Below are 15,677 nucleotides of genomic sequence, written 5' to 3'. Positions count from 1 at the left end.
TAAGTGTCAATTTTTCAAAATTGAGCTTTATTTATCATCTGAAAGCTGACTAATTAAGCTTTCCATTGATATATGGTTTGTTAGGATAGAACAATATTTGGCTGAGATACATCTAGTTCAGTATATGGAATCTGAGGGTGCAGAAAAATCAAAATATTGAGAAAATCACCTTTAAAGTTGTCCAAATTAAGTTCTTTGATTAGTAAAAAGCATATTACTTATCAAAAATTAAGTTTTGATATATTTACAGTAGGAAATTTACAAAATATATTCATGAAACTTGATCTTTACCTAATTTCCTTATGATTTTTGGCATAAAAGAAAAATGTGTAATTTTGACCCATACAATGTATTTTTGGCTATTGCTACAAATACACGACCCAGCGACTTAAGACTGGTTTTGTGGTCCAGGGTCACACACACACACATATATATATATATATATATACTACTATTTAAAATAACTTCTTCCTATCTGAATATATTTTAAATGTAATTTATTCCTGTGATTACTCCAGTCACATGATCCTTCTGAAATCATTCTAACATTCTGATTTGCTGCTTTAAAAAGAACATTTATTGTTATTATTATGTTAAAATGTTAAGTTTCTTCTGTGAATAAAAAGTTAAGAAGAACAGCATTTATCTGAAATAAATTTTTTTATACCATTATAAATGTCTTTATCATCACTTTTGATCAATTTAAAGCATCCTTGCTAAATAAAAGTATTAATTTCTAGTAATGATGCTGAAAATTTAGCTTTGATCACAAGAATAAATTATACATTTTAAAATATATTCAAACAGAAATCAGTTATTTTAAATAGTAAAAAATATTTCACAATATTATTGTATTATTATTGTTGTATTTTGGATCAAATAAATGCTTGGTGAGCAGAAGATAATATTTTAAAAAGCAATATAAATCTTAGTGTTCAAAAACTTTGAGTTGTAGTCTGTATCTTACTGACCACAAATTTTTGAATGACGTGTAATAACTTGCAAATAAAATATGAATAGCTGTAAATAGGCAAATGAAAGACAGCAGAGAAGGCGACAAAAACCTTTATTTATAAAAGATGAATAACAATATTCCTCACAAATAGTCTGGTTCTGTGGGAGTCAACCATCGTAACACTGATAAAGAAAATCAATCATGCAAACAGTGGATTAGAGCCTGGGGAAGACAAAGACATTTGATATGTGAAATGCCTGAACACACCACCAAGTAAACAATATAGTACAAAGCTTTTTTTTATGGTTTTAAAACTTTTTTTCTCAGATTTATAAATCGAGTACAGACTAAAGAACGCCTTTAAATGCTATTGCTAACAGGGCAGTATTCTAGTCATTTTTGTTTCCCAAGAGCTGGTTAATTCACTGAAGGTATGTACTGTGACTGTTTATTGTGGGAGAGAAATTATCGCACTTTTTAAAATGACAATCAGTAGCCTTGAATCCAGTCTATATAATCACAAATGCAAAAATACAATTTGGGTTTGAAGGCACCTTAAGGAGGATTTTTTTTTTTCCTGATACCCTGAAAGATCACCATTTCAAATCTTTCCACACTTATTTTTGGCAACCCTATCACACATTTAAAGTGCCTAACACCAAAACCTCACATAGATACTTCAACAGAACCCCAATGTACATCTCACACACTCCTTCGAGAGTAAAGACCCATCACAGCATATTCTCACGTCAGCAGGTTTACCAAGCGGTAACCACACAAATACAATAGAAAACAGTGCCTAATATCAGTTACAACTGCCAGGTTACAGTGATATGGGGAATTTCTGACCGTTTATGATTATGACGTATTGCTGTTCTAATGAAGTGCTGATGCCAATATCGATATTTTGCCAACCCTACAAAGGGTGTTATCGAAAACGTGCAAATATGTGCTTGGACAGTCAAAATAGTGTTTTTAAAAACCTGGAGTGAATACAAAAGCTGCAGGTTCTGCAGTTACATACAGAGCTAAAAACATACAGTGATACACGACAATCTTTTTGTAGTACTTCAAATCAACATTTGGCAACTTTCCAAACTTTTGTACCTTAAAAGTTATATTTTGTAAGTGAAAGCAGGAAATGAAAATAATGTACTGAAAAACGGGATATACACCAGATAACGATACAGGATTTAGAGCAACCGAAGGTTTCGAGAGTAAACAGTCAAGAGTAAACAATCATCCTACTCAATAAAGTCACATTATGGCGAAATGCAGAGAATTCTAACCTGTTCCATACTACGTACTACTGACAAGTACTCAGATATTACTGGTTTATAATAGCGGTTGAAATGAAAACCAAGGCAGACACGCAGCTACTTTCAGGCCGTTTGATCGCTAGATTAGAAACATGTTATCACAACGCATGCATCCAATCTGGTCACCTGCAAGATTGTTTGTTCTGAAAAACTACGACTACTTCGCAGGATTTGTACCTTGTTGAAGCGAGAAATCCACATTCACAGTTACAATGTCACATAACCAAACACGCACAAGTTCTGCAGACACTTAAAATGCTACAAATATCATTGATAAAGGCTATTCCAAAAAGTTGGTAGAACAGATGGCTGAAATTGCCATCTAAGACATCCAGTGAAAACTTGCTAAGAATCAAACCATTAATCAGATAGTTCACGCAAAAATGGAAAATTGTGTCATCATTTAATCACCATCGTGTTTCAAAACTGTATGACTTTTTTTTATTTTATTTATTGTTTTGTCAATACAATGGAAGTCAATGGGGTCCAAAACAACACTGATTTAGACCCAGTTGGCTTTTATTGTAACTTTTATTTCAATGTAACTTTAAGTAAAAATGAAAGTCAGTGGGGTCCAAAAAAATATTGTTTTGGACCCTACAGACTTTGATTGCTACAAATATCATTGATAAAGGCTATTCCAAAAAGCCGGTAGAAGAGATGGACGAAATTGCCATCTAAAACATCCAGTGAAAACTTGCTAAGAACCCATTAATTGCAAAGCTCATTTAATTACCACCATATTTCTAAACTGTATGACTTTTTTTTTTAAACTTGAATGCTGAACTGTTGTCTTTACAATGGAAGTCAATGGGGTCCAAAACAACATTGTTCTGGAACCCATTGGCTTTCATTGTCAACTTTTAGTAACAATCAAAGTCAATGGGGTCCAAACTGATATTGTTTTGGACCCCATTGACTTTAACTGCTACAAATATCATTAAAAAAAGTTATTCCAAAAACTTGGTAGAAAAGATGGACGAAATTGTCATCTAAAACATCTAGTGGAAACTTGCTAAGAATCAAACCATTAATTGGTTAGCTCATGCAAAGCTAATTTATTCACCACCACATTTTTAAACTGTATGACTTTTTTATTTTAATGTTGAACTGTTTTGTCCATACAGTGGAAGTCAGTGGGGTCCAAAACAACGTTGTTTTGGAACCCATTGGCTTTCATTGTAACTTTAATTTCAATGTAACTTTTATTAGTAATGAAAGTCAAAGGGGTCCAAACTGATATTGTTTTGGACCCCATTGACTTTGATTGCTACAAATATCATTGATAAAAGCTATTCCAAAAAGTTGGTAGAACAGATAGACGAAATTGCCATCTAAAACGTCCAGTGAAAACTGCTTTTGTCCATACAATGGAAGTCATTTAGATTTTAGTAACAATGAAAGCCAGTGGGATCTATTTAATTCAATATAAAAGTCAATGGCGTTCAAAATGATGTTGTTTTGGACCCCACTGACTTTGATTGTATGAACAAAATTACACTGTGTTTTGTTTTAAATGTATACATTTCAGAGAAGACGGAAGTCATACATTTAGCAACTTTTAGTAACAATGAAAGCCAATGGGGTCCAAAACCATGTTGTTTTGGACCCCATTGACTTTAATTGCTAGAAATATCATTGGTAAAGGCTATTCCAAAAAGTTGTTAGAACAGATGGACAAAATGGCCATCTAAAACGTCCAGCAAACTTGGACAATTTTGTCATCATTTAATCACCACCATGTTCCAAAACCGTAAACTTTTTCTTTTTTAATGTTGAACTGTTTGTGTCCATACAATGGAAGTCAATTGAATTTCACTGTAACTTTCATTTCAGTGTAACACTTAGTAACATTGAAAGTCTTTCATTGTATCAACAAATATACACTGAGGCGTTTTTTCAAATGTATGCATTTCAGAGAAGACGGAAGTCTTACAGTTTTGAAACAACATGAGGATGGGTAAATAATGACTGATTGTTCATTTTTGGGTGAACTATCCTTTTACGAAATTCAGCTGAGAAAGACAGTAGGGTTACTCCGACCAAAAGGTTGGATCTTTTGACAACAACGATAACTACGCCTAAGGTATAAGTTAAGCTAGTCTGAAAAGGTTTGTCCAGTTGACAGTCGTTCTAAATGAGAAAACAGCCAAAGTGGGTGAGCAAAATCTTCCTCGACCTGAAATCACACAGCTTGCTGTTACAAAACCACCTCACTTCTATTTCTTTAAGATTGTTAAGATTGTTTAGTGTGTACATTTGTGTTCAAAAGGATGTCTTGCACGCTCTTAAAAATCAACGCCCACTTAAACGTCCTCATTCACTCTGTGCAAACTTTTTGCTGCTTAAAAAGGGGTTGAGTACACAAACGCAGCGGAGCAATTTTGGCAGCACGAAGGTAGGATACTAAATATCAAGAAGGGCAGTAAACAAGTTCAGCTCTGCAGCAAAATAGGGTCTTCCAGCTCGTGGAAGGGAGCCGAGCTGCTCTGGCTCTCGCCTGAGTCAGAATCGTACGGCGTGTCTGGCAATTCCGCGAAGCTACATGCCAACTGGTCGTCCTCGAAATCAGAGCGCGGTGGCTCGTAGCAATCTCCGAATCCGTCCTCGTCGAGCGTGTTAAAGTCCTGCGGGATGTAAAGCATCTCCGGGTAGTTTCGGCTGACCAGGTCGCTGCTGGTGGTGGGCGACACCTTGCGGAAAGCAATCAGGTGCATGTGGGAGAACTTGACGTACTTGTAGCGCTTGAAGCCTAGAGACTCCACCGCAACCCGCCAGCTGCGCATCATAAGCGCATGCCTGCCCTGGTGGGAGGAGTCAGGGGTGATGATGAGAAGCAGGCCGTTCAGGGTCAGGAGTTCATGTGCTTTCTTGCAGCAGAGCCAGCGCTGGTAGGGTGAGGGGAAGTAGGAGAGAAGCAGGGAGAAGACTACCACATGAAATAGCTGGGCAGGTAAAGCGTCGATGGGGCCGCGCAGCTGCCGCAGGAAGGCATCCAAGGCATCGCTGGCCAGCTGCAGGGGCTGCTGCAGCTGCAGGTTGAGAAAGTCGCATTTGTAGACGCTCTGAAGCCATAAAGAGGAACAAAAAAAAAAAAAAAAAATCAGAACATTTAGCTTGGCTCAGCAGGACAGGTAAAATTAGCACATGGGTCAATGAGAGTGTCCAAGATAAAGTAGGGCTGCCCCCGAATAGTCGGCTAACCATTAATCGACGAGAAGAGGCTTGGTCGACCAAAATTTTATTAGCTAACAAAAACAGCTGGTCTATGTGGTAACATAGTACATTGGGCAGGACATCCAAACACTCACCTATCATTCATCGACCTCAAATATGGCTTTTAATCTGAAAGATGTATGTAGTAGAAACTTGACATGGCAGTTCAATCTAATGCTAACCTAGAAAAATGTGTGCTATTCAACTGTCTGTGCAAGTGTCTGTGCATAGTAGCACACTCACTGCATGACAGATGGAGGCGCTGGTCACTTGCTCTTAAAATACTTAAAATACTCCCTCATTTTTGGCTATACAGATAAAAGTAATGCTTCTTTTGAATCTTTACAGACTCTATTTGTGTGCACTCACAATAACAACGAAACGTTACACAAACTAACAACGCTACAGCGCTAACAACGAATACTTAAAGCAAACCAGATGTGTTTTCTGCCGTCTCGGTCTCTGTGAACTTGAGCGCGTCGCTTTAGTCCTCAGACATCAAAAATAAATCTATAGATTGAAATGTCTACTTTTAAATGAACCTATTCAAATAGAAAACAAATATTCTCAGATTATGTAATCTGTATGAAACATGCATAGAGCATCACTACTGCGGAGATGACAAGTCAGTGTCGCTGACATCATCTATGAAGCCGAAAGCAAAGAAAGCAATAGTTTATCAACAAATTATTAAAAAGTTAATGCGGTCTACTTGCTGTTTTTCCCTAAACATTCATAATTATTATATATATTATTATATGCTGGTGCACTATGGCAAGCTTTTTGAAAGTTTATCAAGCTATGTAGGCAATTAAAAGCTCATTATTATGATTTATATGGTTTATTAATAAACTAATAAATATACTAATCGACAAAAAAAATCTTTTAGGGCAGCCCTAGTATACAGTATGTCCCTTTAACTTCCAAAAACATTATCAAAAATTAAATAACAAAATAAATACACAGTTTTAAGGAAACTGTTTTCACAGTTGATAAGAGGAAATGTTTACTGCATATTAAAATGATTTAAAGAATTTGTTCACTTCCAGAATAAACATTCGCTGATAATTTACTCACACCTATGTAATCCAAGATGCTCATGTCTTTCTTTCTTCAGTTGAAAAGAAATCAATGTTTTTTATTAAAGATTTATTTATGGGCTTTTTATGCCTTTATTTGGAGAGGACAGTGTAGCGCAGACAGGAAAGCATTGGGTGAAGAGAGAGGGGAGTGGGATCGGCAAAGGACCACGAGACGGGATTCGAACTCGGGTCGTCATGAGCGCTGTTGTGCTTTATGTCGACGCACTAACCGTGAGGCTATTGGCGCTGACAAAGTCAAGGTTTTTGAGGAAAACTTTCTCCATATAGTGGCCTTCATTGGGGATCAACAGGTTGAAGGTCCAAATTGCAGTTTCATTGCAGCTTCAAAGGGCTCTACATGATCCCAGATGAGAAATAAAGGTCTTATCAATGAAACAATCTGGATCTGTAATTTTCAGAAAAGAATATACTTTTAAACCACAAATGCTTGCCTCGCACTAGCTCTGCGATGTGCGTCTATGACTTCACACATTACGTAATCTATGTAATAAATTTTTTTGTAAAGTGTTGGACTTTCCTTGCATGTTCGCTTTGTAAACACTGGATCGGTACTTCCACCTTCGTCATGCGTGACCTTTTCCAACGTGATTACGTAATGCATGAAGTCGAAGTAGTGCAAGATGAGCATTTGTGGTTAAAGTATATGCATTTTTATGTTCTTACAAAAATGACCGATCGTTTTGCAAGATAAGACCCTCACTCCTCGGCTGGGATCGTGTAGCGCCCTTTGGAGCTGCATTGAAACTGCAATTTGGACCTTCAACCTGTTGGCTCCCAGTGAAGTCCACTATAGGGAGAAAAATCCTGGAATGTTTTCGTCCAAAAACTTTAATTTCTTCCGACTGAAGAAAGAATGCCAAAAAACATCAAGTGTACTTCAGCCAAATATGTATGAATTGCATTTTAATGTCTTTTTGAATAAATAAATAGATCCAGACAAAGAAAACTGTAATTTAACCAACTTTGAGGAAAAGAAGAGTGGGGAAAAGAAGTAACATCCATTTAATAGTTCCATTCAAATTAATTACAAAGTCTATAGTCTCATATAACTTCAAAGAAACACAAACCTCTACTGCCGGCACAATGTCGATACCGACAGTCAGAAACTCATCAAACTTCAGAAAGGGATTGAAACAGCTGCCCACATCCAACAGTCTTATCCTCCCAAGCTGGAACATCGAGCTGTTACTAAGCATGAATAAAAAGCTAATTTAGTCAATGAACTCATTGCCATCTGGAAAAATTGTAGTGTCAGTCTAGAGCACCTTGAAGAGGATGATTGTGGTAGAGTGTTTGCAGGCGTGTTATTCCCAGCTGCTGCATGTCTAGCGCTCTTCTCATCCTTCTCCAACACTCGCCTCATCCCTCCATCCTGGAAGTACTCCTGACAAACACTGTGGGAAGAGAGATTTAACAGCAGTAAGTACCAAATCAGCTTCTTAACATAAAATACTAACCATTAGCAATCATACCTGCGGCACCACTCGATGCGCCCCTCGCCCTCACATTTATTCGCCCAGTGGTTGTCAGCCAGGTTCTTCATGGCCATGGCATATTCGCTGAGAGTCTGTTCGTCTTCACAATGTTCACGCCATATTTTCTCGAAATCTCCCACTGTGGCCGAAAAGACAAAACAGAGAAGCGTACAGACATGACTGATCATTCTGCACAACATAACTAGTGAACATTTTCACAGAGCCTACTTTCATAAGTCAGCTGATGCTTCCTCTAAATTTCGATTCTGAAACCGTAGCATCCAACGGCTCATAAAACACAGTCCGATTTCTTCAGCAACTCAGTGAAACTCCATCGCCAAGCTCAAATGCATTTGTGCTGATTCACACAGTTCACAAACTTGCTGATAACACCAATGACACCAGAAGGCAACCACTACCCTATGAGAGTGCCCAGGAAGGCAAAAACTGACAAAAATTAAGCCGTCCCATGACAGAATGGAAAACACAGGCCTTATCAGATTTACAGAGAATAAGACAGAAGGGAAGAGACTGCAGCGCCGTTACATATGAATACTGCTTTACAATGCCAAGAAGACCAGATCACGCCTTCCTTATTAACCCATCACGGGGTCTAGTGAATAGACTACTGTGTGTGGGATTTATAGCGCTGCTCGTCCCTCCCGGGGGAAGATTCGATAAAGCTAGACCATGAGAAACTCAACAACACATTTAAAGTCAGACAGTATAAACACAGTGGTACTTTATATTAGATTTGGCTTCCTGTGGGTAGAACTAATTGCAGGCAAAAGTATAACATTTCATAATCATGATATCCGTCTTGGATGATGCTCACTGCAGTGCAAGAGTGTAACAGGAAGTGTAACAACATCCTTACACAGTCATTTACCTCTATCAATAAAAAGACTATTTGATTTACATCTCTCATGATAATATTTTTATTATATTCTTTTTAAAAATGTGCATGAAACTTTAGAAACTTGTTTTGATCACATATAGCAAGAGGCACTTTTTATAAGTTGCGTACAAAATATGGCCTGACACATGGATTTTTTCATAAAAGAAGATATTTTGAGAAATGTCTGCAAGATTTGATGATAGAATTTAAATTTTGAGGTACAGGGTCCCTTTAACTTAAAAAAAATATTAACTAAAAAATAAATAAAAATATAGCTGCAAGCAGCGATGACGGGCCCTCGCCATCAGTGCAATCGTCATGCTGGTAGAATAAGGAAAACGGTGCAAAATTACACAGATATAAATGTATAAACCTCTCTCTCCCTCTCTGACTCTCTCTCTTTCTTCCCCCCTAATTAAATTTATTTACAGCCTGATTTTTCCAAAATCCACATTCGAATAAAAATAGCTGACTTTCTGTTGGTCGCAGCTAATGAGTGTAAATTTAGAAAGTTGTCCGGCTTGATGAAAACAATACATATACCAAGTTCAGGGTCTGTAGCTAAAACTAACCCCCCCACTTTTAACAAAAGGTGGCACTATAGAGCTGCTCCTCCATGCCCATTTATCAGCTTTTGCCAGTGTCTAACTATCATTAATTCTGATGTGTGTGTTGAATTTCATGAAGTTCTAAGCATTTTAAATGCCCCCAAAACACAGGAAACAAATGTTAAAGTTTGACACGCTGCCATGGCAACAGCATTTAATGTATCAACGACCCCTTTACACTCAATCCTGTTGGGATTAGCTAATGACAGAGTTGTTCGGCTCTATATGTGTACCGAGTTTCATAAGTATACGTGCAAGTATGTGCGGGATATACATCAAGTTTTCGGAAGGTGTTCCAGGGAGTGCTGTAGAGCCCCTGTGCCACACCCCGGTCCCAGTCTCTGTGACGTCCTAATGACTGCAGATTCCAACATGTGTGCCAATTTTCAAGAGTTTTTGAGCACGTTTAGGCCCCCAAAATGGCCCGGATAGTCGAAAAAAAAAATAAATAAATAATAATAATCCTTAGGGGATCAATAGGGCCTTCGCCCTTTTAGGGCTTCGGGCCCTAATAATCCTTAGAAAAACAATTTTTATGGCTCAGGCCCTAATAAAATACACAGGATCATACAAAATGGATGTTGTTTTTTTATTTAGTACTGTCCTGAATAAGAAATTTCACATAAAAGACATTTACATATAGTCCACAAGAGAAAATAATAGATGAATTTATAAAAATGACCCTGTTCAAAAGTTTACATACACTTGATTCTTAATACTTTGTTGTTACCTGAATGATCCGCAGTTAAACTGGCCGCTAAACAGTTAAACTGCCCATTATTCTTTAGTAAAAATCCTTCAGGTCCCACAGATTCTTAGGTTTTTCAGCATTTTTGCATATTCAAACCTTTTCCAACAATGACTGTATGATTTTAAGATCCATCTTTTCACACTGAGGACAACTGAGGGACTCATATGCAACTATTACAGAAGGTTCAAACACTCACTGATGCTTCAGAAAGAAAAACCTTTTAAAATTTGAAGATCAGGGTAAAGTTAACTTATTTTGTCTTCTGTAAATATCTTCTGTAGCTTCTGAAGGGCAGTACTAAATGAAAAAAATATATTTAGGCAAAATAAGAAAAATGTACACATTTATTCTGTCCAAAACATTACACCCTTGGTTCTTAATGCATCATGTTTCCTTCTGAAGCATCAGTGAGTGTTTGAACCTTCTGTAATAGTTGCATATGAGTTCCTCAGTTGTCCTCATTGTGAAAAGATTGATCTCAAAATCACAGAGTCATTGTTGGAAAGTTTCAAATTCACAAAAACGCAGAAAAACCAAAGAATTTGTGGGACCTGAAGAATTTTTCTGAAGAACAGCAGGCAGTTTTTTATGTGAAATATCTTATTTGTGTCAGTACTAAATAAAATAAAAAATAACATGCATTTTGTATGTTCCCTCTTATTTTGGTAAAAAAAAAAAAAAAACATTTTGCAGATTCTGCAAGGTATATGTAAACTTGTGACTTCAACTGTACATACATATACATAGATTAAGTCTAAATTGTTGGCACTCATCTTTTAAGCTGTCATGCATTTTTAAAATGACAAAATTACATGGTAACAAGATCGTGCATGACATTTTAAGTATTCAAAAACAGTTTCTAATTAATTTTAGTCATTTAATATTAATCTTATTTCAACAAATTAATGATGACAGTGTTGTATGTTTAGTCGTATGTCTGTTTACAGTGAAGAAGGGCTCTAAGGTTGCAAAAAAAAAAAAAACTTTAAGATTAGATGCAGTCATCTGATGTGTTTAAAACTAGATATAAGTCAAAACACTACGTGCATTTTCCTCTTAATTTCTTAAGTACACTTAGAAAAGAACATGCTAAAATCTCTAACAAAAAAAAGTCAACTTAAGATTAGGCAACTGAAAAAACCCAGATTTACACAATGAGTGCTCATGGTCACGGTGACATTGTCACACTGAAACCGATATAACTGACATCAGCTCTTACTCTTCTTGAAGGGACAGTTCATCCAAAAATGAAAATTCTGTCATTATTACTCACCCTTATGTCGTTCCAAAAATGTAAGACCTTCATTCATCTTCTAAACACAAATTAAGATAATTTTGATGAAATCCAAGAGCTTTCTGACCCTATACAGACATCAGCAATGTCCTTACTACCTTTCTGGGACCTTGAACGTGTCAGTTGTGTTGCTGTCTATGCAGGGTCAGAAAGCTCTCGGATTTCATCATAATTATCTTAATTTGTGTTCTGAAGATGAACGAAGGTCTTACGGGTCTGGAACGACATGAGGGTGAGTAATTAAAGGAGAAGTCCACTTTCAGAACAACAATTTACATATAATGTACTCACCCCCTTGTCATCCAAGATGTTCATGTCTTTCTTTCTTCAGTCGTAAAGAAATTATGTTTTTTGAAGGAAACATTTTTAGGATTTTTCTCCATATAATGGACTGATATGGTGTCCCGAGCTTGAACTTCTAAAATGCAGTTTAAATGTGGCTTCAAATGATCCCAAACGCGGTTGTAAATGATCCCAGCTGAGGAGGAAGGGTTTTATCTAGCGAAACGATTGGTTATTTTCATAAAAATAATACAATTTATATACTTTTTAACCTCAAACACTCCTCTTGTCTTACTCTGCCTGAACTCTGTGTATTTTGGCTCAAGACACTTAGGGTATGTTGAAAAACTCAGACCGTATTTTCCGACCCAGTCTTTGCAAAGTGAACATGTAAAGAAGATCAAACACCCTTAACAAAAAAAGTAAAACAGCGATATAGGACGATTTCGAGGTTGAGGGAGAACATGAGATGGGAGTTTTTCGACATACCCTAACTGTCATGAACTGGAAAAAACAGTTCAAGCAGAGTAAAACAAGACAAGCCTTTGATATTAAAAAATATATAAACTGTATTATTTTTATGAAAATAACCGATTGTTTCGCTAGATAAGACCCTTCTTTCTCGGCTGGGATAATTTACAACCGCATTTGGGATCGTTTGAAACCGCATTTAAACTGTATTTTGGACGTTTAAATTCGGGGCACCATATCAGTCCATTATATGGAGAAAAATGCTGAAATGTTTCCCTCAAAAAAAACAATTTCTTTACAACTGAAGAAAGAAAGAAAGAACATCTTGGATGACAAGAGGGTGAGTACATTATCTGTAAATTATTGTTCTGGAAGTGGACTTCTCCTTTAATGATAGAATTTTCATTTTTGGGTGAATTATCCCTTTAAGTGCAATTCATCATTTGCTACCTGGTTGACTGCAATTATTTATTACTTACTTTACATACTTTAATATATATAACCTTAAAAACGGCATTTATATTTATTTAGCCAAAGCTACATTAGACACACTAATAGACAAACTAACCATTATTTATCATATGAGTATTAGTTATTAGATAAGAAAGTTGTTAAACAATAAATGGATAAATAATTGACAGTCAAAAGGACATTAAAGCTTGCAGAGCAGCACACTTGTCACCTGTACACAGTCGAGACGCATAATTCAGAGGATTTATGCTCATAAATTCTTGCTTCATAGTCATGTTCTCCTCGATGGAGAATTAAAAGTTGCTTATGTTTTTAAACGCAGCCATCGGATCGATGAACAGCAAAACAGGAACAGAGGAACGACCCTGCACAGGCTTGCTGACTAGACTATAACGTCGTACTGCAGACAGACAGACAGAGGCTGTTTCAATACCTAATGCGCTACCTACCTAGAAAGCATTATTTTAGGGCGTTCGGAACGTTCTATTCAAACGTTATTCAAAATGCTGTCTATGTAGGCAGCCCACTAGGTTTTGAGCCACAGCCAGTGCTTTCTAAAACGAGCCAAGTGCGAAATCAGTTCATGTCAACAGTCACGCAACACAAGTTTATATTAAAACAACTCCATTTTTGTTCTCGTTGGTTCACGGTTGTTCTCCTGACGTTTAAATGTCCGAATCTCTGATCAGGCCAGACTGCTGAAACTGATCTAGGCTAGGCTACACAGCTACGCATCTCTCAGACAGTACCTTCAATGTATTTCCTGCGGAGTTTTCGGTGCACGCTCTTCACCACCCCCGACAGCTTCTCCTGCTCCTGCTTCCTGGACTGCAGCAGCTCCGTCGGGACGGATCCGGCGTGGTATTCGGAGAGATCCGGGTCTGTCTCAGCGCTGCTCCGCAGGTCCATAGTACAGCACTGAGGCTACCGGTGCACCGGCTCCGTCAGCCCGTCAGCACGCACGCACACACCGCAACAACGCGCAGCCTGATTGCGCCTCTCCAGCGAACGTGCCGGAAGTGCACGTCCAATCTGTGAACGCTAAACATGAAACGCCTCTAACTCAACTCAAACTCCCTGAAGGGTTCATAATTAAGTTTTTATAAGGCGTTACATATAATAATACCTGTTATATAATAATTTTAAATATGGATTATTTTTTACATATAATTTAATATAACAATTTATTGATTTATATTGTTATTGTTACTGTTGTTGTTAATAAAATAATTTAAAATACCAAAAGAAAATTTTAGATAATGGAATGGCCCTTCATAAAAAGCATAAAGGCCAAATTTAGACTAATAAGACTTAATAAAGTTATTATTTAGTAGTTGTGATAGTATATGTACACTGTAAAAAACAATTTGTTGAGTCAACTTAAAATAATTTGTGACCTGGCTGCCTTAAAATTTTAAGTTCAGTCAACTCCAAAAAAGTTTATTCAGCTTGAAATGTTAAATTATACTAAATGACAACTTAGATATTTGAGTTGAATCAACTTAAAATTTTAAGGCAGCTGGGTTACTTACCCATCTGTTAAGTTTAGCAAACACAAATATCTAAGTTGTTACTTAGTACAACTTAACATTTCAAGTTGACTGAACTTATTTTAGTTGACTGAACTTAAAATTTTAAGGCAGTGGGGTAACAAATTATTTTAAGCTGACTCAACAAATTGTGTTTTTTTATTTTTTACAGTGTATATAGATTTAATTGTATAAACAAACTGTAGCTATATATATTATTATTATATACATTATATACACTCCCGTTCAAAGGTTTGGGATGCTCATTAAAGTTCTTTTTATTTGTTAAAACAATACAGAAAAAAGGCTAATATTATGCAATATTGTTGCAATTAAAAATGACAGTTTTCTATTTTAATATACTTTCAAATGTATTTTTTTTTCCTGTGATAAAGCTGAAATTTTAACATTATTACTCCAGTCTTCAGTGTCACATGATCCTTCAGAAATCATTCTAATATGCTGATTTATTATTAATGTTAAACAGCTTCTTATTTTTTGGAACCTGTGATGCTTTTTTGTCAGGATTTTTTGATAAATAAAATTTTAAAAGTACAGCTTTTTTTTTTTTTTTAAAGACATCTTTTCTAACAATGCACATTTTTACTATTACTTTTTATCAATTTAACACATCCTTGCTAAATAAAAGTATTACAAAAAAAACCCCTGAAAAATGTATCACATGTTCCAAAAAAAAATATTAAGCAGCACAACTGTTTCCAACATTTGTTAATAAATCAGCATACCAGAATGATTTCTGAAGGATCGTGTGACACTGAAGACTGGAGTAATGATGCTGAAAATTCAGCTTTGCATCACAGGAATAAAGTATATTTTAATGTATATTAAATTGAAAACCATTATTTTTTAAATTGCAATAATATTTCTATATTAGACTTCTTTAAAAACATGAAAAAAATCTTACTGATCCCAAACTTTTTAAAGGCAGTGTAATTTTAATTTAAAAGAATGTTTTTAATATGGATGTGCATAAATAAAATTTAAAATTAAATTAAATTACAAAATCAACATTACTACAATTATATCATCAATAAAAAAAAAAAAAATGTAAACGCTTCAAAAACATCGCGTTGTGATTGGCTGGGCCTGAACGTAAACAACTTACCTGCTGTTCCGCGCCTAATTTAGTGAGGCACGAGAAAAAAGAAGATGTTCATACACAACTTTCCTTTGCATCATAGTAGACGTTTAGATTTAAACAGTATACGAATTTAGTCAAAGCAGGGAGTCCCAGCGTTAAAAATAATCCACGTAAGGTAGGTCTTTCTAGTTTGGTCGTGAGAA

General features: G+C 36.1%; 1 protein-coding gene across 2 annotated transcripts; it reads right to left on the bottom strand.

Annotated features, from left to right (window-relative positions):
* Positions 1–1,049: 1,049 nt before the first annotated feature.
* bmt2 (base methyltransferase of 25S rRNA 2 homolog) lies at positions 1,050–13,833 on the bottom strand. 2 transcript variants are annotated; one of them, XM_051100244.1, is made up of 5 exons: positions 13,593–13,833; positions 8,066–8,207; positions 7,859–7,987; positions 7,661–7,781; positions 1,050–5,339 (listed from the first exon to the last, which is right to left on the bottom strand). In XM_051100244.1, the coding sequence occupies exons 1-5, from the start codon at positions 13,750–13,752 to the stop codon at positions 4,710–4,712; spliced, it is 1,182 nt and encodes a 393-aa protein (XP_050956201.1). In that variant the 5' UTR covers positions 13,753–13,833; the 3' UTR covers positions 1,050–4,709. The 2 variants fall into 2 exon arrangements, with proteins under 2 accessions (XP_050956201.1, XP_050956202.1); XM_051100245.1 differs by having other exon boundaries at positions 7,661–7,775.
* Between the last annotated feature and the right edge of the window lie 1,844 nt (positions 13,834–15,677).

Source organism: Labeo rohita, chromosome 25 (genome assembly GCF_022985175.1).
Source record: "Labeo rohita strain BAU-BD-2019 chromosome 25, IGBB_LRoh.1.0, whole genome shotgun sequence".
NCBI classification, from domain to species: Eukaryota; Metazoa; Chordata; class Actinopteri; order Cypriniformes; family Cyprinidae; genus Labeo; species Labeo rohita.
The sequence above is the reverse complement of the archived record's forward strand: the minus strand, read 5'-3'. Positions and strand labels throughout refer to the sequence as shown.